The sequence below is a fragment of the Alexandromys fortis genome, unplaced genomic scaffold (genome assembly GCF_014885135.2).
Source record: "Alexandromys fortis isolate MF-2015 unplaced genomic scaffold, M_Fortis_MF-2015_v1.1 scaffold_46, whole genome shotgun sequence".
Classification (NCBI taxonomy): domain Eukaryota; kingdom Metazoa; phylum Chordata; class Mammalia; order Rodentia; family Cricetidae; genus Alexandromys; species Alexandromys fortis.
Window position 1 is genome coordinate 11,189,369 of NW_026067919.1, and position 24,943 is coordinate 11,214,311.

General features: G+C 48.0%; 1 protein-coding gene across 5 annotated transcripts in view; it reads left to right on the top strand.

The window, feature by feature from the left end:
• Positions 1–24,943, top strand: part of Wdfy4 (WDFY family member 4) — a 222,821-nt gene that overhangs the window by 75,052 nt on the left and 122,826 nt on the right. For 4 of the 5 annotated variants that reach the window (XM_050140691.1, XM_050140690.1, XM_050140692.1 and 1 more), the window contains 18 exons: positions 1,801–2,015; positions 2,840–2,934; positions 3,928–4,144; positions 4,556–4,632; positions 5,668–5,889; positions 6,860–7,038; positions 7,908–8,139; positions 9,348–9,493; positions 10,524–10,635; positions 11,101–11,291; positions 13,037–13,189; positions 14,329–14,402; positions 16,099–16,260; positions 16,827–16,918; positions 18,084–18,183; positions 20,978–21,183; positions 22,160–22,329; positions 24,336–24,461. In XM_050140691.1, the coding sequence (XP_049996648.1) occupies positions 1,801–2,015; positions 2,840–2,934; positions 3,928–4,144; positions 4,556–4,632; positions 5,668–5,889; positions 6,860–7,038; positions 7,908–8,139; positions 9,348–9,493; positions 10,524–10,635; positions 11,101–11,291; positions 13,037–13,189; positions 14,329–14,402; positions 16,099–16,260; positions 16,827–16,918; positions 18,084–18,183; positions 20,978–21,183; positions 22,160–22,329; positions 24,336–24,461 (2,769 nt within the window). The remainder of the gene's footprint in view (positions 1–1,800; positions 2,016–2,839; positions 2,935–3,927; positions 4,145–4,555; positions 4,633–5,667; positions 5,890–6,859; positions 7,039–7,907; positions 8,140–9,347; positions 9,494–10,523; positions 10,636–11,100; positions 11,292–13,036; positions 13,190–14,328; positions 14,403–16,098; positions 16,261–16,826; positions 16,919–18,083; positions 18,184–20,977; positions 21,184–22,159; positions 22,330–24,335; positions 24,462–24,943) is intronic. The other variant, XM_050140693.1, reaches the window with a different exon arrangement.

Genomic DNA, 24,943 nt, shown 5'->3' on the forward strand with positions numbered 1-24,943 from the left:
CTCTCTCTCTCTCTCTCTCTCTCTCTCTCTCTCTTTCTCTCTCTCTCTCTCTCTCTCTCTCTCACACACACACACACACACATTGGGGTGGAAAGAAAGAGGGGAATTACTGAATGTCTAACTTTGAGACAGGAGTTGCAGGCACTAGGCAGATAAGTCTTGAGGATGACATAACAACAGGAAGGTGCTATCTTTTGGCACTAAGCTACACAAATGGCTAAACCTGGCAAGGAGGTGATGAAGTAATATGCTTCCGAGCATGAGTCCCAGGGTCATCATCAGTCCAGTCCCTTGCCATGGGACTCTGGGCAATTACCTTCTCTGAGCCCGGCTTCCTTGTGTGCAGAGCGGAGACGGCCATGATGCCATGATTACACGCTCTGTCCTTGTTGGAATGCTGAGAGCACATCCTAAGTACCCAGAAGTTACTGTTGTCACAGGTAAAACATGACCCTTAAAGCAAACATCAGCCCTGGCCTCTGTTTTACCTTTAAGAGTCCATGAAATGTACACAGGGCCACGGGAAACGCCTTCTCTCCCAGATACTGAGTTGTGTTAGAGCATTTTCCTTGCTGTGTACAAATGGTCTCCCTGGCTTCTCATCCATATCACTGTTAGTTTGTGGCTCTCTTGAGAGTAGGCAGTGTCTGCATTACCAGTGCAGGGCCCTTTAGTATCTGTTGGAGGAACGAGACTAAGAGAGACTTGGGAAGGTTCCAGGGAGACCTCCACAGAGGATGGGAGAAGCACACATCTGTGGCTTGGTGAGATCGGATGCCAGTGCTCATGAGAGAGGTATCACAGCCGGCCTCCATATCAGCCTATTCCATGGACTGGAGACAGTAGAATATGCTGCGTGCGTACCGAACGTGTGGACTTTGCTTCTCGTCATTATTCCCGATAGAGGAGAATGTTGATGGTACAGCATTTGCATTGTGTTGCGTGTCCTAAGTAATCTAAAAGTGATTTAAAAGGTGTAGGATGATGTCCATGGGCTCAGCAGAAATACCATGGTACTTTATCTAAATGGCTCAAACATCTGTGGGTTTTGGCACCCGAAGGGAGTCCTGGAGTCCCTCTCTCGTGGGATGGGTGGGGATGACTGTATTAGGTAAGTGCCATTGTGGTTTCTCCTGGCTCTGGTATCCTAACATCATTGACACTGGCATAGATTTCTCTTCTTGAAACCACAAAGTAGAACAAAGACTTAAAACATTTAAAGGATGGTGTGCATGCGTGTGTGCACGCACATATGTATACATGCATGCATGTGTGTATGTTGACTGTTTTGTTCATGCAACTAGGTGGACCCTAGCCTTGGTACTCAAGTACAAGCTAAAATGTAGAAATTTATTGAATAAATTCAGCTTGGGGAATGTGGGTCCACTTAGTGGCATAGCCACTCTTCAGGACCAGTGACTTCCTCAGAGAAGGTCAGAAAGCTGTATGACCAGATTTTACTGCCTTTCGTAGGAGATGTAAATCTTGATTTTTGAAATCCGTAGACATTTTAGTGTTAGCAATCAACTCAGAAAGCTTCTCAGTGTTAAATGGTTCCGACATCACCTTTCTGAGGGGGACCCAGATTCCTGCATTCCTGTGTGCAGCCTGTATTCTGAGTTGGTGGCTAACTCAAGTAGCTGACTTTCCCTGGCCTGTTATTGCAGGTGAAGCTAGCGTTCAGAAGAACGGCTGAGACAGTGGGTACAGGCAGTTGTGGGGGGCGCAGGTGGCCTTACAGAGCCACCCAGAGGACATTCTGCTCTCCCAGACTCACTGCTCGCTTTGATTGCCTCCTAGCTTTCTGAGGAGGTCCAGTGCTCCATGGCCAGTCACCTCCTATCCCTGGTGAAATCGGAGAAGAATCGCCAGGTCATGTGCGAGGCAGGGATGCTCCGGACACTTATGACCTTTTGCCGCAGAACCCTCAGCACGGGTGGCAGCGCCCTGCACTCGCTTCTCATCAGGATCTTTGAAAAGCTCGGCTCCCAAGCCGTCGAGCCAGACGTGCTAAGGTACTGCATGCATTAAGCATCCAACACCACAGACCCCAAAGCAGGATGGGTAATGGGTACCCTGTGCACAATCAAGTCTCCAGGGACAGGCGTGTGCATCTTCCTCTCCTCTGCTCCAGCATCGGATGTGTATGCACACAGAGCAGGCATAGCCTCATCTGGCATTCTCTGGGGAATGAAAATGTCAAGGAGGTAAATCGAGAGTTAAGCCCGGAGGCCTGGACTGGATCTAGGGCCAGATTGCAAAGAGCCAGACCTTCAGGGACAGTGGCCAGGGCAGCACGAAGAGGAGCAGATGTAGGACTCCACTGTGCCCTGCAGAGGTCCTCCTGCTCACAGGAGGGATAGAAAGGACTCAGGAGAAGGGACAAGAAAGCAGAGGAGGGACATGCATCATGCAAGAAAAGTTAAGGCCCTTACTGCCCTGGAGCAGGATGGAAAAGATGGTCCAGGTTCACACTCAGCAGACTGCTACTTCCAAAGGAGCAGAGGGGACAGAGAATAACCCCCCAGACAGTGGCTCTGGGACCCAGGTTCTGGAGAAGCCTCTCAGACACTCTCAGGCCTGTCAGACCAGGCCACAAAGCTAAGTACACAGGAAATACATTTATAAACCTGTAAATAGTGCATAGAATGAAGTCCAGCTTGAAGTCCCAAGCTTCACCAACTCTGCTGGATAGAAAAAAAAAAAAAAACAGGGGCACGCAGTTTCTGTGTGACTTTTGGAAAGTGTATGTCAGGGGTGGAGGTATCTAGGGAAGAAGTCTGTAAAAGTTTGCCTGTAATGTGACTTTAGCTGCCTCTCTTGATGTTATGATGTTCAGGCAGTTCCTAGGCCTTGGCATTCGCTCACCCCAGCCAGCTGCCTGGAAAAGCCTCCATTCATCTCCTGGGCATGAAGACAACCCTGGGAACTCAGGTGAGGAGACAGAACAGGACTGATTGAGGAGTGAACAGTTAACTGATGTGGGGTTCCCCTATGTATTCTGTGAATACCATTGGTTAATAAAGGAACTGCTTTGGGCCTATAGCAGAGCTATAAGGGAACAGAGCTAGGTGAGGAAAACTAAACTGAATGCTGGGAGAAAGAAGGACAGAGTCAGAGAGAAGCCGTTTTTATTCCTGATGAATTGTTATAAGATAGAAAAGTGGGCGGATTTTAAAAGGTTTTTTCCCCTGCTGCTCAGTGGGGTAGATGAAGTTTGCATAGGGCTTAGGGTCCCAGAACCTCTTCCAGCCTCCACACGAGACAGGTAGCATTAGGCAGCTGCCTGACCCTTTTACCTGAGGTCACAAAACAATGATCCTCTTTTCTTTACAACCCAGGGGTCCCATGTGCTACACTGGGCAGAGGTGAGCAGCAAAGCTTTTTGTAAAGTTCACAGCTCAGGAGCAAAGTGGGATGCTGGGAGTGGAAGCATTGGACGATGCCCAGAGTCAAGCGAGCTATCTGAGAGCTTGCCATGCTAGGGATCCAGTTTGGAAAGAAGGATGTTACAGACACCTTGAATGTAAGATCACACACAGCACGGAGGGAAGCAAAGGTCAGCTCAGAATCTAGAGCTGGCAGTCAGAGGCAGGCAAATATGGAAGACAGAGCTGGTCAAGTCACTGTGAGGACAGCAAGGAATGGCAGCCAGGCAAGCAAGACACTGACGGCAGCTGCAAATGCTATATATAGAGAGAGGAACATGCTAGACTTAAAAGAAGTCACTTAGAGGTGGTTATTGCCACCATTGCATGGCGTTTAAATGGGCAGAGTCCAGGCTGAGGGTCCACTGTATTTGGGGAGTACCTAGGGACGTTTACAGGATGCTCCATTAGGCTGTGGCAGGAACATCAGAGATACTGCCAGGACAGGAGTGGTACAACATCAGGCAAGGACAAATCTTTTTCTTGTTCCCTGTCTCAGGGCCATGTGCCGATACAGCTGACAAACCTACAGATGCCAGCCCATGCCCTGGAGGGTCTCAGGACCACAGATCCCTGTGGACCTCCCAAGATTCAGCCACAGCCCTCCAGACAACATTGAGCCTCATTTCCATGACCTCCCCTCGCAATCTGCAGCCTCAGAGGGCAGCTCTCACTCCATCCTTTGTGGAATTCGACATGTCTGTGGAAGGTTATGGGTATGGAGAATTCTTATATATTTGGAAAATGATTTATTATTTTCACAATACCTCTGATGATATATAACACTGGCTATACAATTTTGGCCCCTATTGGTTCTCGTTGCTCAAAAAGAGGTGTATTTAAGTAGTTACGCCACTGTCCAGTGGAGAACCACAGAGTCTCTCTCCGTGGAAGACCAGAGCCCTCTTCTTTCCTACTGTACCTGTTTCTAGAATGTTCTCCATGTTGTCTGACCCTCAGGGAGGATTCATCCTCTCTGGGTATCCCATCAGCGCCAACTGTTTTCTGTACTTGGAACCTCATGGCCTAAGAGGGCATACTGCTGCTGGAGTAGGGTGAAGCAGGGAGATGTCACGGCCCAGACTGCTAATGCCATCCAATGACCAGCAATTCCTTCCTATTTCCAGATGCCTCTTTATTCCGACCTTGTCTACGGTCATGGGGTCCAGCACAGAGCATTCCATCTCTGGAGGGACTGGATCAGGTAAGCGTCTCCCAAGTCCTTAGGGGACCCTGGCAGATTTCTACCCCACATCTCCAGAAAGCATGAGTCTTTCCTCAGTCTCGAGTTTCTGCAGACGAGGAGACTTCTGCCTACTGCATCTGCTCACGGTCCCTTAGAGTGGCTACCCTATTCATCATGCACTGCGTGGGCTCACTCCACAGCCAGCGCTCAGGTAGCATTGACAGCTGTGGAGTAGCTACATCTGAGGCTGAGCCATTGCACAGAAGCCCGGAACGGGCTGAAATGGAGCAGTGTGTGCTGTCGGCTTTCTCTAGAGAGGGGTGTAAGCTCTGGGATGGGGGAAATCAGGAGGGGGTGAAATCATGGTAGGTGGTTTTTGGGCATCAGCTGTGAGCCTGGCCATGCTTTGCAAAGCCTTTCACTGAACCTACAACACACTGGGCAGCGCAGCGCAAGAGCTCAGAGTAACCTAAGGTCAGCGCTCCCTATTATCAAAGCCTGGTTCCTGGTGGTTCATGGCTGGCCTGTCAGTTCAGGACAGACTTCCTCTCTGCGAATGGTCCCAAGTGTGCTAACACCGCTGCAGATGCTATGCTAGTGGGGACAGTAGTGCCATCGGTATTGCCAACTCTGCTGCAACAAGGACGTGGTGCTTCCTTGGACCAGGCCATCTCTTCACCTTAGGTTCAGCTGAGCTAGGGTCCTCACCTCCACGGGGCCCCAAGCCTGACTTGATATCAGTTGCAGAGGCTTAGATGTCGATAAGCCTCAGGGACAGCGACTTCTCTGCTCCCAAGGCAAGGCCGCATGCCGTGCAGAGGCACCGAGCGGCAGGGCTCCAGGTCTGGGAGCCTCCTTATCCTGGCATGAACAGTGAGAAGCACCCCAAGTTTGGTGGAGTAGGATTGAGTGCCGAGTGCAGAGTAAGCCAGATGCAGAGCTAGTTCCTGGTAGGAGGCCCTGCAGAGTGGAGTGGGAGCTGAATGGTGTCTGTGTCTCAGTCGCTTCCTTGGCAGGACAGAGTGTAAAGCTATGCTTGTGTTCCACCCCTAGGCACCCCTAGGCCGTTCCCTCCACCAGGAGGACTCACCTTCTCCTGCTGGTTTCTCATCAGCCGACAGGCCACTGTCATGGAGGGCCACCCGCTGCGCTTCCTGACCTTGGTGCGCCACCTGGCCAGGACTGAGCAGCCCTTTATCTGCTTCTCTGTCAGCCTCTGCATGGATGACCTCTCCCTGGTTGTATCCACAGAAGAGAAAGAGTTTCAGCCCCTGGGTAAGGCCCTGGGTTCCAAGGCCTGTGTGGTCGTTGCCTGGGGAATGAGGCCCAGCCAGATGTTCTCACACAGATGTACATGGAAACTTGGTGACACCCTGTATCTCTTTATCTTTTTAAATGCTCCCTTGACTTCTGTATGCGGTGAAAGGTCTAAGTCAATATTTGTAGTGTGCCACTCTGGTCTGGGCCCTGCGTGGCTCTAGAGGTCATGCTCATTGATCTTCCAGAAAACTAGTTCTGCCCTGACAGGAGGAACAGTGTTGGGACTTGGGGTTAGTCATATGGAACACAAGCTACATCATTAGGGAAAGGTTTATGAAGAATAGACTCAACTTGGTTGGAGCTGAAGTAGCCCTAGACCTGTCCACGAATGACCCAAATTCAGAGGGCTTGACAGCTCTTCCACGTGGCAGGTTGGTAACTCTGGGTGCCTGGAAGCCTGATCGGGCTGGCTCAGTAGAACCGATGGCTGATCCTGGCTCTGCCCGTCAGACTCCAGCATATCCCCAAGCTCACCTACCTTAGGGCCAAGCCCAGATACCTCAGCCTGTGCTAAGAGTCACTGCCTCCCAGCTAAGTCTATGGGAAGTCCTGAAAATGACCACATTCTTGGCGCTCAGTCAGCCTGCTTGACTCCTCCCTCTCAGGTCACCTGACAGGTGCCTGACTGAAGCTGTTAGAGCTGACTGTGTGATTGGCCTGTTCTCTGCCTTAGGGTAGTAAGTGGGTACAATGACGCACCTCACAGGGCTGTGGACGTGTTAGTGAGGTAATGCTGGTAGCCATGTTTAACGAGTGTATGGCACAGAGGTTGAGCACAGGAAGTGATGGCAGCAGCTATTCCTGCAGGGAGTCTGGTCCACAAACATAAGACCCACGTGGGCTAGCCCGGGGTATCACCCTCGCTGGTGTTCTTGGGTCTCTGAAACATATTGCCTCATGTGAGGTCCACTGTTCTCTTCTACAGATGTCATGGAGCCTGAAGATGAGGCCGAGCCCTCTGCAGGGCGCCAGCTACAGGTCAGGTGCAGCCAGCTGCTGACCTGTGGCCAGTGGTATCACCTGGCTGTGGTGGTCAGCAAAGAAATGAAGAGGAATTGCACTGTGACCACGTATCTGGATGGACAAGCTATCGGTTCAGCCAAGGTCAATGTCAAAGCCAAGATGTTGCCTTGATATGATCTGCTAATTACTCACCTCTCCATTTTTACTTGTTATTTATGTATATATATATATGTGTGTGTGTATATTTATGTATATATATGTGTGTGTGTATCTGCATGTGTGTATACACGTGTGTGTGTATGTGATATCCTGATGGACCTTGCATTATGCCTACAAACCAATGAGAAGGAACGTGACATCTCTAGCATGTTGAGTCTTTCTATCCATGATGATGGTGTATCTCTCCTTTAACATAGATCTCTGAATTTTCTCTTATCAATTTGGAGTTTTCAGAATGCAGATCCTGTTCATGTTTTATTAAACAGCATTTTTTTCCTTTGAATAATTGTGAAAGGATTTGGTTACACTGTTAGTTTATAGATATGCAGTTGATTTTTGTGTTGGTTGGATACCCTGTGACTCTGATGCGCTCAGTAGTTCCGGGAGATTAAAAATATTCATGGGCACACCATCTGCAAATAGAAGCCTTTTCTTTCTTCTTTTTGAACCATTCAGCAGTCATTATTGTAAGTAGACACAACTATTAATGTTCCAATAATGGACTTAGTGAAATGTTCTTAGTGCAATGACTGGGCCAAGGAAGTTGGACTTCTATGTTTCTTGAGATTTCTTGTCAAATTTATTTCCAACAGTAGCATTGAAGTGCCACGCCCCTTTGCATCTACACTTTCTGGGGTGTTCTGCTGTGTGCTTCCCAGATTTGAGAGCCATCTTTCTGACATTTTAGATAAAATAAAATTTAATTTTGGTGTGGGAAATGAGATTCTAACATTGTATCATCACATACAACTTTGATGGCTCTGGGGTAAGTGCTGCTCTTGTTTTAACAGATGCTGTATGTCCAGGCCTTACCAGGGACTTTCCTTTCAATGGACCCATCTTCATTTGTGGATGTTTATGGCTATATTGGGACCCCTAGAATTTGGAAACAGAAGTCATCACTAATCTGGCGTCTTGGCCCCTCATACCTCTTTGAAGAAGACATATCAATGGATGCGTTAGCCCTTATTATCAAACTTGGCCCGAGGTACTGTGGCAACTTTCAGGCTGTGCACCTTCAAGGTACGGAGTGTTTTGATTTAGAACGGTTCTGCTCGTATGAGTTTTTAAGTGGGTACCCAGTTATTTATAGCATATTTATAAAGAATAAACTCAGTCGAGGTCAATCATTAGGGGAGGCCTTTGTAATCGGAGCATTATATATTTACAATCCAAGAGAAACTGTCACAGAAGAGGAAATGACAATAGCCTTTAGATTTCAACTCCTCAGTGCCTAATGGAGGAGGGTAGGTGAGTAATACTCTCGGCAAGGAAAGGGAGGGGGGAATGGGATAAATAAGTTACATTCCTTTTAATGAAGACGCTTTTTAACTAAAGTATACTGTTGTCTTCAATTATTAAACAGGCAGACAGCATCCCCATTTTCTTTATTGATTGTTGGCTGTTCAAGCAGGGAGCTTGCTCTCTGAGCTCTGCCAGGTCCAGGGGGTCAGTTCCCATCTGGAAATAAAGACAAATGCATCCACGTTTGAAGGCCTTATGTGTGGCCACGGCGACTGAGTGCTGCTGAGTGCTTCAGTTTCCAGGACCAGGTCTGGTGTGGCCTTCATTTCCTGTGGCCAGCGACATTGACCAGAGCCACTGGCTCGGGTCTGGAGCCCGAGGTTCACTGACTCTGTAGTCATACAGCGTTCCTCTAGTAAGGGTTTGCTGTCAGTCACCTGGGGACCAAAATACGCACGCCAAGTGGAATGTTCACAACAGCCATGCAGAGCTCAAAATCTGTCAGTCCCACGTTCTTTCTCTTTCAGAGAAAGTTAGCCACTTGGAAGTGAAGTGAAAGTTTTGATAGGCATTTCTATTCTTCTTAATTTCATACCTGCAGCACCTTCATTTTTCTAGAAGAGTCCACCTTGAAAGGTTGCCATCTGTTTATTTGTTGCCAATGTTTTGTTTGTTTTTGTCCTTATAGGGTCTCACTATGTAGACCAGGTTGGCCTCAAACTCACAGACATCCATCCACCTGCCCCTGCTTCCCAAGTGCTGGGATTAAAGGTCTGCCTCACCACACTTGGTTCCAATCTCATTCTTATATTAGAAACCAGAGAAGCATAGCTGGAGTAAAACTTTTGACACACAGATACACAAAATGTAGCAACATGCAGACACCCGCCCAGCGACCGCTTTAATGTGTGGCGGTGGGCATTAATGGTCAAAGGGTCAGTTTCTTTCTCTGTAAAGGGAACTGACTAGAGATATGCTGTCCCTAGGAGAAGGCTCAGATGGTGAAGCCACACCCCTCATTGCGGAGGAAAGGGTTTCCTTTGGCCTTCATGTGTCCAGCTCTTCTATCACCAGCATAATGAACATCAGAAACACCTACAACGAGGTGGACAGCCGCCTAATCGCCAAGGAGGTACAGCATCGCACATCCCTGCCTCCCTCTTCTCCACTGCGAACTTCACTGTGTGGCTTTCGTTGGCTTCCAGGGCTTCAGTTACTATCCTGTGCTTGTCCATTCGTGGACGGACAGACAGGCACACGCCATACTTCTCACCTCATTTGCTAGGACTAAGCCTTTTTAAAATTGTTTAAAGAGGAATATGTGTGCCCTTCCCGATGACGGACTCAGAACTCTTTCAATATCATTTTGATTTTGGAAACCCTACTACTAATCTTTGCTTTGAACACTAGTGTCCTTACAAAACAACAAGTGTAAAAAAAGATGCTATGTGCCTCACCATTTCCTAATCCCTGCATAAATATCTCTGTTGAGTTCGGTGCTGAGGATTGTTGGTTGGTTGGTTTATATTCTCTTCACTCTAATGGGCAGAGGGCCCCAAGGGTCAGGATCGAGACCCTGGCATGCACCAAAGTTGTATCTTCCTGCATATCCTGATTACAGAAGGCAGGATTCCTCCCCTTCTGGGTCTCTGGAATCGGTAGTAGCAACGGGGCTTTGCAGAGCCTGATCTGAGATAGTCTTTGTTCTTGTTTTTTTTTGAGACAAGGTTTCTCTGTGCAGCCTTGAGTGTCCTGGAACTCACTCTGTAGCCCAGGCTGGCCTTGAACCAAAGAGAACAGCCTGTCTCTGCCTCCAGAGTGCTGGGATTAAAGGAGTATGCCACCACCGCCACCCAGCTTGATAAAGACTTGGTAGTGCTTCTTCACTGTTGTCCCTGGGTTCCTCTTACCCACGGCCTCCTCTTTGTGAGAAGACAGGGTATACAGATTGTGTGCTTATAGCTGACTCACTTGCCATTGCCCCACAAATGAGGAATGGGACAGTGATCCCACACTTTAGCTTCAGTCCCCAATAATGGCTAATCCTCCACTAATTGTCACACATGTCACCAGCCCTGGGCATTGGGGTGTCTATCCTCTAGGTCTCTTGAACCCTTCTCTCGCAGGGGTTTTGTGGCACTGACTGTTGTTACCTCCTCTAGATGAATATTGCTTCCCGTGACAATGCCACGCCTGTGTTCTTGCTGAGAAACTGTGCTGGCCACCTCTCAGGGTCTCTTCGGACTCTCGGTGCTGTTGCCGTGGGCCACTTAGGTAGGTCAAGCCACAGACTCTACTTGGGGAAGGAGGGCTTGTGCATGCTAGAACTCTGGGGGCGGGAGACAAGATGGAGTGTCCTGGGGAGGTCTTGTGAGGAGGGCCAGAGTTGAGAACAAGCGTAGCCAGAGAGTGACCAAGGAGTGAAGCCCAGCTCAGCTTGCTGCTTCCTGACTGATGAGCTCAACTACCTGTGCCCCCCCCCTGCCGCCATACACCCACACTGGTACCCCTGGACCACAGGACCCTTGCTCTAGAGCACAGTGTAGCCTGTGAGCAGGAGCCATGGCTATATTAGAGTGAAAATAACAGACATGTTGCCAAGACTTCTGGAGCTCCAACCTCTCTTCCCAGCCCTCTCTTCCTGTACGTGGGCAGAGAGAGGCACAGGCGGCGGCCAGGAGTCCTGCAGTGTAGGATTGCTATAACATACTGATGACATGTCTTTTTTGGCTCCCTCAGGGGTGAGGGTGTTCCACTCCAGCCCTGCCGCCAGCAGCCTGGACTACATTGGAGGACCTGCCATCCTCTTGGGCCTCATCTCCCTGGCAACAGATGATCACACCATGTATGCAGCCATGAAAGTCCTGCACTCGGTTCTGACCAGTAACGCCATGTGTGACTACCTGATGCAGCACATCTGTGGGTACCAGGTAATCTCACCCTCGCAGCTGGCCCTGCAGCTGGCCCTGCAGCTTCCCAAAGAGGTGTCAACCCCAGGATGAGCTGCTCTTGTCCCAGGAGCATTACAGCGGGTCTGGAGTGACTTCTGGGAAAGAGAATCCCAGCTAGTCTTGCATCCCTCGTGACCTTGTCCACCCAAGCCAATAGATTACTCAGCCGTTCATTGACAGAAGTGCTGAGGTGACAGCTGCAAGGAACTCTGTCTGGGCCAGCTTGCTTTCCTGTCTGCTAAGTAGCATTCTCCTAGATGATTCCAGAATCACCTAGGATTCTGCCTCACTCACACTGGCTGAGTCCAGATTATAGACCTGGACAGGCTTGAAATCCTGCCCCATTTTCTAACTTGCTGTTTAACCTTGAAAAACAATTTACTTCTGCCTCAGTTTCTCCACCTATAAAATCCACATCATCCCTCCTGCCTCTTGAGGATTGAAGGATTTCATACAAACGAAGGACTTCAATTAAGCCTGACCAAGAGTCAGGGCTCAGCAAATATTTTCTGCTTTGAGTTCTTAACCTCCTTGTGATGCTATTTTCTCATGTGTAAAATGGGACTACTAGAAGATATAGAGATGGGGTTGGGTGTAACAGGACTACTAGCAGATACAGAGATGGGGATGGTTATAACAGGTCTACTAGAAGATACAGAGATGAGGATAACTGTAACAGGACCACTAGCAGATACAGAGATGAGGATAACTGTAACAGGACTATTAGCAGATACAGAGATGGGGATGACTATGCCTATGGACATACGTGGGGAACTTAGAAGAGTGCCCACTCAGAAAAGTCATTGCAGACATGTTCATGACATTGTCATGACTCTGCAATTGAGAAGGTTTGATGCGGATCTTTCTCTAAAGTCACCTCCCAGCTGGGTCGGATGGTAACTTTGAGAGGAAGCATAGAGAAGTCTTATTTGGGGGAAGAAGGATGTCAAATTGAAGATGTGTCAAAAAAAAAAGGCCAAAAGAGAGTGAAAAATGTCACATATTTGCTGACCATGAGCAGCGTTTTCAGAAGGCATATTGGAAGAGCAACGGGGATGTCTTGGGGGAACAGGGACAGAGAGTGAGCTTTGTCAGAACCGGAAGTTGGAGACTGAATTGTATACAGTGATCTGAGTTCTGAAGGGATAGGTGATGGCTCAGATGTTAGCAGGTGTCCGGGTAGCCTGATTTTTATGTCGCCAAGCTCTTGAGGACACAGGGGAAGCTTCTTCCTTGGCTCTGCAATGCATTTTTAGAAATAAGGGCCTTGTTGTCTCCATCCTGGAGTGGATGCTATGCCGCTCACCTTCCGGCATAATAGCAGGACACAGCCAGGGGCTGCAGCCTGAGCAAGGCTGTGCGATCAGATGTGGACATGTGGTGGCTTCCTGATGATGTTGCATCGCCCATGAGAGCCCATGGTGATGAATGCATAGATCCAGTGAGAGATGAGGAAAAGCGTGGAGAAATGAGGGGTGAGAATGAGGGGGAAGCAGAGGTCCCTGTGAGAGGTCACATCTCCGATAGCCAGTAAGACGGGCATAGAAAGGGAAGGTGCCACAGAGCTTGGTGCAGGTGAGTCTTGTGAGAATATGGAACGAAGGAAAGCCATCCCAGAGAGAGGGTTGTGGCCTGGAGCAGGGGTGCTGTGGGAACTAATGGTGATGGGAGAAAGAGGTCCAGTGACTCATCTAGAAATCCCACAGTGCGTCTCTCCTTCCCAGATCTTAGCCTTTCTCCTGAGGAAGAAGACAGCCTTCCTAAACCACCGCATCTTCCAGCTGATCCTCTCAGTGGCTGGCACCGCAGAGCTGGGCTTCCGACCGTCTGCTGTCACTAACACGTGTGTCTTCCAGCATGTGCTCTGCAATTTTGAGGTAAACTGGAGACTGATGCATGGGCCCTCAGGGGTATGTGTGTGTATGAGAATAAAACACAGTAAGAAAGCCTGGCACCTCGCCTTCTTTCATAATCATATTGCTAGTAGCTGGGAAAAATAATAACAGCTTTCGAGCTCACAGACCTGGGTTTATAGTTTATCCCTGGTATCTCTGATGGGTGTGGCCTTGGCCTTGAGATGCTTCTTGATTACTCTGATCTTGTTATTACTTTTCTTTTGAGATAAAGTCTTGGTATGTAACCCGGGCTGACATTGAACCCATGATCTTTTCCTGCCTCAGCCCATCTAGTGCTGGGAACCCAAGCAGGTATCTTTATGCCCTGATCTATTATGGTTAGTTATGAAACCAAGATTATCATTTCTTCCTTGCAAACTGGCATAAGGGTTACATCTGATAGTGTCTTGGAAAGGCTTTTAAAGCCGTGAAGTACAATCTGATATGAAGATTAAAGATAATATCCCAATCCCTTTGCATGGTGCTTTGTTGTTCCAAGTATTCTTTTAAAGAATGACTTGAGAGGTGCAGCTAGAGACTCTGAGGACAAATGGAAGGATCAACAGACCTCTGGATGGATTAATCCATCCCAAGCAACAGTTACTGAGTGTCTATGGTACCCAGGTGCTGTCTATATCCTGAAGATGCCATAATGCCCAAGACCCAGGCCTTCTTCACTACTACAAGGAACAAGAAGACACTTTGACGCCCCCCCCCTTCACACACACCTGCCCAGTACCACAGAGAGTCAGACATAGGGTTTCTGAGGAGTGAAGTCCCGTTATACTTTAGGGACCAGGAATCCTGGGCCATGTTTGCAGAGTTTGGCGGGAAAAGGCTTTGTCAATAGAGGGCATATTTGCAAACATTCCAGCATGAGAGCAATCCTGGGAGAGGTGCTTGATGGAGATGTCCTTGATGAGAATCCAGACCCACAGTGAGGCACTAGGCGATGGGAGAGATGCTTGGGATTCCCCTTAGGGATGGCCTCCGTGCCTGCTCAGTGTCAGGGTATTAGCCTGACTCTGGAGCAGTAAACCTATGGGCAATCCAAGTCTCAGACTCAGCAGACCCTGCTACACCCATGCCTTGGTGTAACAGAAGACTGTTCTCTCTTCCAGCTCTGGACAAACACGGCAGATAATCTGGAGCTTGCTCTCTTTTCCCACCTCCTGGAGATCCTTCAGTCACCAAGGTTGGCTGGGTTTCAGTAGTCTGGGGGTTGGAATGAATGTCTTTCATTGTGTTGGGACTTTGTCTCCAAACAAATAGTAGGGGCTAAGGGGACAGGACAACCAGTGGTCCAGCATCTGTATTGTCTGCAACCTCCCAGTATGCTGGGTCCTCACCTTGCCCTGCAGAGCAGCAGGAAGCTCTTTCTCCTCTGACAGATCTTGGGAGGATGGTGCCGGGGACTAGAGGTCTACAGCCTAAGGACTAGCCCTGAGTTGGGCGAGTTAGGGCTCAACTAGTGGTGAGATGGCCGGCAGAAGATATAGCTGCTCTGGGCCCTGAGCTGTTCTCTGTCCATTGTTTCTCTAATTGACCTCTCCAAGTCACTTGGAAACAGCCACTTTGAGGTTCCAATGGCAGAAATGAAACCCCAGAATTTCTGAGGAAGACAAAATGCAGGGAGGAGGGGGGCTGGAAATGAAGAGGCTGGAGGAAGTAGTCAAGAAGTTCATTAGCATCTGTTAAGTGGAGGGCACATAGCCTGAAAAATGCTAGGTTACCACTTATGTACCTCCCTCTGCCCCTCTTGACCTTGGTTCAGTGTGCACTGCTTCACTTGGGCAGACATTCTTCTGTGGCAGCCAAACGGCTGTGGAATACCTCCTTGGGTCTTCCTCTTTGCTGGGCACCCTCCATGGGCTTTACTCCATAGTCCTAGGGCAGGACTGAGTCCTGATGGGCCACCGTGGTCCCATGGCCAGCCCGAGAGCATGGCTTTGCCTTTCCAGAGGCTGAAGAGTATTAGTGAGGGCTTACAGCAAATACAAAAGGGCTGTGGAGGGAGAAAGGGGCAGCAGAGCTGTGGACTATCCCTCTGCCTGCGACCTAGTAACCGCTAATGTCGTCCTTCTTATGAATGTGTTTGTAAATAGAGTTTTCATTCAAACTCCTAGGACTGACTCTCTGTGTCGGTAGCCCCAGCTTTTGGGTGGAAGGTTTGGGGTCTTTCCTGTCACATAGTTCTGTGATCTCTTCCCATTTGTGCCTGGGATACAAAACTCTGCAGAACTGAAGATGCTAATGCCAACAAGAATGGGCCAAAGGAGCACCCCCCCACACACACATCCACCTGCCCACCCTTCACATTCTCTACTTTCTGTACCTGTTGTCTAAGTAACAGACATTGCCCCCCGTGGCTCTTGTCTTTAGAGTAGAACTTACTGGAAATAAGATTGTGATTATCCCGAGGAGGGGTGTGGGCACTTGAATTCCATCTCTCTCCTCTGGCTCATCCACTTTGTGGTTTAGGGTGGGCAGGAAGATCAGGCATGCAGACGGGCTCTGCAGGTTGCTGCTGCTTCTGCTGTTTGTTGGGAAGTGCTCTTGGGTCACATGTGTGTCTGTTGTCTTTGTTCTGGGTTTTCTGAGGCCAGCATTAGCTCTCCCTGAGGCTCAGAACTCAAGCCAGTAATTGGGGTTGTCTTTCAAGGCGGTTTCCTGGGATGGGAAGGGCCAATCAGCACATGCTCCAGCAACTCTGACACTTGGCAGACACATACCTGATGGGCGTCTTCTAGCATCTTGACTAGTTGCCAGGAGAACACTGGAGTCAGAGGGCCATGGAACAAGCCTAGCTTGGAAAACCATTTTAGCAGAAACAGAGAGAATTTGGTTCATTCTGGCCAAAGCTTTTAATGCCTCTCTCCCGGGCTCACCAGGGAAGGACCCAGGAATGCTGAAGTAGCCCACCAGGCACAGCTGGTACCCAAGCTCATATTCCTCTTCAATGAACCAAGCCTGGCCCTGTCCAAGGTCTCCACCATCATTGCCATTCTGGGCTGTCAACTGAAGGGCCACTTTAACATCCGGGACTTACTCAGGTACTTGAACAAGCTCCTGGGAGTAGTGGCGGTACAGGTGGAAGAGCCTGGAAACTATTTTACATGGGAATATGCCTACCCACACCCCTGTACTTAACAAAACCTAGGTCTTTGTAAAGATCTGTAGCCAGCAGGAGCATTGGGACAAGAGTGGATTTGCTTATTCAGGGTGGAAGAGGCTGATTTCCCAGGCTCAAGTAGTCACACACCATCCCAAGGACTCAGGATCATCCTTTCCCAGTCACCCTTAGCAGCAATGGCCCCTGTGTCTACCTGCTCTGAGTTCCCTCGGACGGTCAGACGGGTCCACATCCCATCCTTTCTTCTTCACTCCTATCTGAAAAGTTGACCTGGAAGAACCAGAGTTAACTTCTTTACCCAACCCTGATAGATTTAGAGATTTAGAAGTCTCTAGAAACTCTGTGCTGATCCCAGCAAAATCCCGTTTCCCTCAGACTTTCACTAAAAGCCCCACTCGAGTGGATCATGTAGAGAGCACTTACCACAAACCCAGCGGGCACAGCTGAGAGCCCTGCCTAAGTGCGTCCTTCTCTTGCTGCACATAGGGTCGGACTGTTTGTCATATACACCCTCAAACCTTCGTCAGTGAACGAGAGGCAGAGCTGCCTGGATGGAGCCCAGGACCCCTCCGCACCAGGTGAGAGCCCCTTCTTCAGATGCCAAAGCATCAGATGACCCTCAGGGCACCTGAAGCACACACTGGGGACCATCTTGCATGGAAATGAGCTGTGGGAAAGAAGGGGAAACACCCACAGCTATGAGGGCGAAACAGTGGCTGAGGAAGCGACATTTAATAATTCTGGTTACACAATCCACCAAGTCATATATTCCTGCCTCAAACCCTGCACTGGTTTCCAAGGCCCACAGCACGGACAGTTTCCTGTCTAGGCATCCTTTATATGCTAGCCTCAGGCTCCTTTCCTGGTTGAAACTCATGGCCCCTCAGTATCCCAAGGAGCCTCAACCTGGCCCTCTGAAGCGCTACACATAGCTTTGTATGAGGGGACAACCTCTGTTCATACTGGGGGCGTGCTGTCTCTCCAGAAGTGCCACCCCCTGCCCTCCCCATCCCCCACCTCCTCTGATAGACTGGCCATTTCCAGTCCTACAGGCTTTATTTCTGAAGTCCAAGGGCTTCTTATAATATATAGTCTGTGATTTTTTTGTTTTCTGAGACGGGTTTTTCACTGTAGACCTGGCTGTCCTAAACCTCACGCTAGCCTCAAACTTACAGATATCCACCTGTCTCTGCCTCCTGATCAAAGGTGTGTGCCACGACTGCCCAGCTTTTGAGAGAGGGTCTCACTGTGTAGCATAGCTCTGATTAGCCTGGAACTCCCTAGCTAGACCAGGCTGCCATGGACTCCCAGAGATCGCCCACCTATGCCTCTCTACTGCTGGGATTAAAGATGGCCATGGCCATGCCTGTTATGAGTCTTCTATTTAAATCCTTGTTAAATGTCATGAGCTTGTCCTTTAGAGCTTCTCTGATGCTTGAAGAGTCAGGTTGCTTCTCGCTGAAAGGTATTTTTGACCTTATCATCTTAAAGATTTTTCCCCAAGAGTAAACAACATTGAATCTACCTCCAAGTAAAGGGAAACAGAACGACATATTCCAAAACTCTTTTCAAGTGCCACACGGAAGTCTCGAATTCAGTGCCAAGATTTTGAGCCCTATCTGTGCCCACTTTCTAAGTAAACTATGTGTTTGATGAATACAATTGCTTGCTGTAGCAAATATTATGTCTCTTTACATCTGTTTGCTCTCAAATCTGAATTTTCTTTTTTTTTTCCTTCTTTAGCTGGAAGCCAAACATCTGGAAAGGCAATCTGGCTTAGAAACCAGTTGCTGGAGATGCTGTTTGGTGTAATATCTTCCCCCCAACTTCATCTGTCCTCTGAGTGAGTACCCGGGAAGAGTGATTTGGCTTGGGGTTGCCTCATGCAGGGTAGGGTGTTAAAACCTTTTCTTAATGAAAAGCATCTCCGAGCCTGCTTGCTGCACTGTATCCTCACTAGTCAGAATGAAAATAATATTCTCTCCACCCAATAAACTAGACCTTGCCCTGAGAGGTACTGATGTAATGTTCCATGGGCGCAGAGAACTAGAAACTGATTTGAAATCATTTCAATAAATCCTTTTGTCACCATCGTATTCTATAATGGCTATTGTTTTGGCAGTTGTAACCACTGCTGTCTTTGATGTCTTATGCTTGGCAGACAACAGAACAGAGAAACGGTTAGCCTAAATAACATCTATCAGAAAGAAGGTTTGCCAAATTCTTGTGCTGTTCACTTAGCAGTTTAGTTAGCTCTTCCAGCTTGGATAAAAAGAAAAATCTGCCTTCAATTAACTGTCAGAATAGTGTTTAATCACAAGGCTGAGTACATTACTTTTCCTATTGCCTGCCCGAGACTCTGTAGTCATTCTCTTAGCAACTATTTGTTGAGTACCTACTGTATACCAGAATACTGTATACTGTATACTATTCCTGGCTTGTAGGCCTGTACAAAACCAGGCTGCATTCCGTGGTTTTGCTCTCTCTTTGAGTTTAGGAGTCAGTAAGTGTATTTGATGATGTCGTGGAGAGGAACACCCCAGCACAGGAACTGCAAATAGTGGATAATCACTTCCAGTTTATAGCTGGAGAGGTGATTCAGTGGCAAAGCACTTGCTTTGTAAGCATGGAAACCTGAGTTGGATCCTTGGCTCTCATAAGCGCTTGCATGTTGTGTGTCCATAGCTCCAGTGTTGGGGAGCGTGGTGGAGGCACATGGATCACAGGCAGTCACTGGCCAGTTAGTCCACTGAACTGGTGATCTTCAGATTCAGTGAGAGACCCTGGTACCAAAAATAAGCTGGAGCATGATAGAGAAAGATTCTCACATCAACTTGTAGTCTTCACACATGTATGTACACACATAAACACACCACACATGTGCATATAACACACATACATACAATAACACACATGCATACAACACATAACACATTCATACATCAAACATGCATGCATACACCACACATGTATTCAACATACATGCATATAGCATACACATATATACACATGCATACACCTTCATATGTATACACACATACAACACACACATGGATACAAAACGTGTGCATACAGCACACACATGCATATACACATGCATGCAACATATACACATGTATATACACATGCATACAACATGCATGCACACACACCATATATGCATACATGCACACATGACACAAATTTATGTGCGTACACACATACACACACTAAAGCCAATCTCTCAGTCTATAAATCTATACATTCTTAGAATCAGAACACAATCTGGAAAGTGTCTTAGAGGTGAGTGAGTCCAGCCCTTTCCCTTCCTGTCCCTTCCTCTTCTCTTTGGGTCTTTCTTTCCTTTTTTTCTTTTTTTGGATTTTTCGGGACAGGGTTTCTCCGTAGTTTTTGGTTCCTGTCCTGGAACTAGCTCTTGTAAACCAGGCTGGCCTCAAACTCACAGAGATCCGCCTGCCTCTGCCTCCCGAGTGCTGGGATTAAAGGTGTGCGCTACCACCGCCCGGCTCCTCTTCTCTTTGGAAGAGACTCTGTCTTGTGTGGTTCTCACACATCTGCACTCTGAAAACTCGACTGGAGTTTTGACTCTTTCCCCCAAAGCCCTGAGGAGTTTCCATGACCTTTGTGTGTCTCCTTCTACTCGTTGTGAGAGTGAAAAGGGCAGTTTTCACAGAGGGACAGAGTGAGGATAAAGTGAATTACCAGGTAATTCTGAGAAGGGTGCCCAAGATATCATGAAGATCTATAAGCTAATTCTCATCGCTATCTTCACCACCACTTTCCCCACCACCATTGACTTCCCCACCATGACTGTCATTGCTAGCGTCATCATGGTCCCCACCATTACATCATCACCATCATCATCTATAGTACCATTACGTTCATCACTATCATCTGTATTGTCATTGAGTGGAATGGCAGAGCACACTAAGAGCCCCTTCAAAGCCACCCAGTTAGAAAGCAGCAAAGGCAATACAAAGAGAGGAAGTTTCTGCATATCTAGTCCAGATTAGCTCATGTTGGTAGCCACCAGCCGTCCCCTCAGCATGCCTACTGTGGCAGCTGATGCTGAAAACTTGTCCTGCACAGACAGATCTCTCTATGACTCTCAGATGGCTAGGGCTTTTGCTCTCTATGGTCATTTCTAGACAGGCTTCTGACCTCCCTGCCACCCAGTTCCCTCTAGCAGATCTAAGCACAGTATTTGAAAGCCCATGTTTGGAAGTGACAGTTCATCACAGCTAACCACTGGACATTTACGATCAGCTTTGACTAGAGACAGACGTAAATAAAAGTGTGTTTAGATTACTATGCTGTTGGTAATGAAGGGAGAATATGAACAGCAGTGAGTAGGGCTGCAAGGAGCACACTCGTCTTCAGGCCTGTACTTAGTTCCCAGTTGCCCTGAGAAGCTCTGGTTGCTTGCATCACACCATTAAAGGATAAATCTGTGGTGCAATGACCATGCCAACCTTTTATCATATTCCTTCAAAATATAATCCATACTCCATATGCAATGGCCAAGCATTGCCTTACTTCCCTATGTGGGGTGATTTGTGAGGCCACACTTGTCTTTCAGGGCGTGCTTCTTGTTCATGGGATGAGAGATGACCTCTTGTAATGTATTGCCTCTTTAGGACAAAGGAACAGGTGTTTCTGAACCTGGGACCCGACTGGTTCCTGCTGCTCCTGCAGGGTCACCTGCATCCCAGCACCACCACGCTGGCATTGAAGCTGCTGCTATACTTTCTGTCGAACCCTTCTCTCCGTGGGCGATTTAGAGATGGCCTGTCTGCTGGGTGCTGGGTGGAGTGCAGCATGGAAGGTGTGGACATTGTGATGGGTGAGTGTGGCTGCCTCCAGGAAACCACCATCATTTTGTCCTGGATATGAGCGAAGATCAGCCCTACCCTACCCTGCCCATTTAGGGCCTGTGTAGCCCTGTCCCCAAGGCCTGCTTCCTTAGACTGACTTTGCTGAATGCTTATTAGCTCTTGCAAGCTGCTGTCTGCTCCTCAAATCGCCTTGTCTCTTTATACACTGGGTGCATTGCTGGACGCCTCTGCTGGTAGATGCAAATTCATCCTTCATGTCCCAGCTCAATACCACTTCCCCCAAGACAGGTGTGGACAAACATGAGTTAGGAAGAGATTGGAAAACATCTCTCTGCTTCGATATAACATCTCTCTGATGCCCGTCACAATTCATAGACACATACCAATTTATATGAATGGCTTGATGCCTGTTCTTCCCACTACACTGTCTGCTGCAAATGTACCTGGAATCTGTACATCTTTTTAAAGTGTAATAGCTCTTTTGCCAAGTACAGAGCTGCCTTGTTGCTTTCTGCCCAATTGGAATTTAGTATCTGCTTTTGATGAATGAATAGGTGTATGAGTGAGTGGATAAATGGGTAGATGGATGAATGAGGGGATGAGCATGTGTGTGAAAGAGTGATGGATGGATAGATGAATGGGTAGATGGATGAATGAAGGGATGAGCATGTGTATTAATGAGTGGATGGATGGATGGATACATGAATGGGTAGATGGATGAATAAAGGGATGGGCATGTGTATGAGTGAGTGGATGGATGGATGGATGGATGGATGGATGGATGGATGAATGGGTAGGTAGATGAGTGGAGGGATGAACATGTTAAGAACTGGCAAGAAATGATCATGAAGCATTTTCCTTTGCTCTTGTAGATGAAACATGTTCTGTCACAGTGCTTCTGTGAGGTGGCCAGTGTGTGTGCATTGACTCTGTAGCAGTATCTGTTCTTACCTGACTCATATGCCTCCCCTACCTGATCAACAGACAACCTGAAGAGCCGCCCTGCAGTGCCTGACCAGAGCCCCTGCCTGCTTCCTGGGTTCCAGGTCTTGAATGACTTTCTGGCCTACCATGTCCTTATTCCGGAAGTGTACCTCATTGTGTCCTCCTTCTTCCTCCAGACACCACTCACAGAGCTGACTGATGGACCCAGAGTACGTTCTGGGTACACCCCAGGGAGGAGGGCCATACTTGGTTTTTCTGATTCTGTATGATTATGGCTGTTCCCTAAGATTCTCTATCCCTCTACTTCTTCCTGTTGGAACTATGTCTGACATTTTTCATTCCTTGCACCCCCTAGATAGCTTTCAGATTCCCGCTTATTAGCTTTAGAGCCTTTTGTGTGTGGGGGGGGTGTGTGGTTTTTTTGAGACTGGGTTTCTCATGTAACAGTCCTGGTTGTCTCAGAACTTGCGTTTTAGATCAGGTTGGTCTTGAACTCACAGAGATAACCTGCCTCTGCCTCCTGAGTGCTGGGATTAAAGGCTTGTACCACTACCACCCAGTGTTTGATTTTCTTGCTCCTTTTTTTTTCTGGTGACTTTCTTGGCTCCCACCATCTCTCTTATACTATGTGATGTGATCAATCTAATATTTCTCTTCCTGGGCACGGCTAGGGAAATTAAAGGACTCTAGACTGACCATGCCCCAGTGCCCCACCTTAGGTCTCAGCTCTGTTCATCACAGATGCTCCCACTCCAGTGTCACTGGGAGACGAAGCTTTTGTTTTTCTGTAGTTCTGAGTGGCTCACCCTACACAGCATTTTTCTTCTCTTCCATTAGTTTTTCCTTTTTCATTGACTCCTCCCCCATAGACCATAAGCAAGTTCAACTATGTCCCGCTTAGACCAGAAGTTGCTCCTTAATTCATACTGTTGGCTTACTCCTGCCCCATTTCTCACGTTTGCAAATTCCTTTGCTAAACTTCCCCAAAGAAGAGCCCACACCTACTGCATCATCTCACCATCCAGCCACTCTCACTTATATTTGGTTCGAGCTTTTCTGGGCTTTTATTCCTACGAGGTGGATGTAGACCCCAGCCAGCACTAGGACTCCTTCAGTTTGGTGACTTGGCTAAACTTTCCACCTGGCTTCAACTTACCTGCTCTTCCTACTGACACTCTGCTGGGTCATGGCTACAAGACAGCTTTCTGTGCTCACCTGTCACGTGTCTACCTGTGGTGCCCTTGCTCCTTTCTCCCACTGTCACCTGCCACTTCTGACAGCTCTCAACAAGTTCTCCTTGTGTCCCATTGTACCTTACATAGCATTGACCTTACATTAGGGGGTGCTGCCTCCCCAAACCCCGAGAAAGCAGGGAACAAATGTGACCTGTAGCTCATCTTCCTGGGTCCCTGATGAATGGCAGGACTGGAAATCACTTCTTAGCCTTTAGTTGCATTGTTCTGAACTGAATTGGAATGGGAAAAGACATGGCTAGGACATTCAGCCCATTACCTAATCCCATATTTTATGGATTGGATCTACATCTTGATAGACACAAATAGTAAGCCTATCACTTCAGCACAAGGTTCTGAATATGCTGTGTTAAGTTCAATGAGACCCAGCATTTTGATTTCTCTCTGTATTATGGGAAGCAAACATCTAAGGGTCTAAGACCCGGAAGAGACACTTTACATATTCTATTTCACTTGATATTTAAACAATCCCGTGGGAGTAGATAATGTGAGCTTTCATTTCATAGAGAAGGAAATTGAACCGCCAAGAGGCTGAGTAGCTTGTCTGAGCTATTAAAAGGGCAGTGGCAGGTCTCCTGAGTCTACGCCCTGATCCCTCTCTGCTCTTTCCCTGAACCTTGGCATCCTTCTTGTCTTCTATAAGTTCATTTATCATGCCCACTGTACTTGGTTGGAACACTGAGAATTTTCAAGATTAGAGCCCAGGGCCGTGAGCATTCCAGACACATGCTGCTCCCTGTTCTACACCCTGAGCCCTGAAGAGCTCAACTTGCTGCAAGTTGCTGGGAGACGTAGCACCCCTAGAGTGGTGCGTTTCTGTGAAGGTTTCATAAGAGCTAATGAACTAGCCTATTTTTTGCCCTCTTACGTTTTTCCTACTGGGGACCCCTGGGGAATACAATGTACTGTGATAAAACTCGCCACCTTAGTGGACAGCCTTATGATTCTTCCTCCTTTACCAGGAGAGCTTAGACTCAATGCTTCAGTGGCTTCTACAGAAATATCACCAGCAAGAAGTCCTCCAGGCGGGGCTGTGCACAGAAGGCGCCCTGTTGCTACTGGGAATGATAAAAGCCATCATGAGCCAGGTGAGACCTGTTCCCCACACAATATACTAGAAGGTTCCAAGGGGAAGGAGTTTGGAAGGGCCAACTTATTTTGTTCCGGAAGCTTCCCAGTAATGCTGGTGTTATTAATCCATTCTCTGTTACACAGAAGAATGCCTGTGACTGTAATTTACAAGGGATTGAGGCTGAGTTAGCTCAAAGATATGAATCATGGGATGTCCATGAGTGTAGTACCAGCACCTGCTTGGCATGTGGCACAGGAACCACTTGTTTTTGACCATCAAGGCTCATGAGCAATGGGGAGGAGGGGTTATTTTAGATGTGGAGGCAACTGTGACCAGTGAAGGCTATTCGTTCTGGGAAAAACGACTGACCAACGTCAAGCTAGGTCAGCAAGGACTTGGGTAAGAGGCCGAGAAAGTCAATTCATTCTGCAGAAACCAAGCCTGACAAGAGGCTTGTTGTGTGAGGAAACATCACTGTTTTTGTTAAAATCGTATATA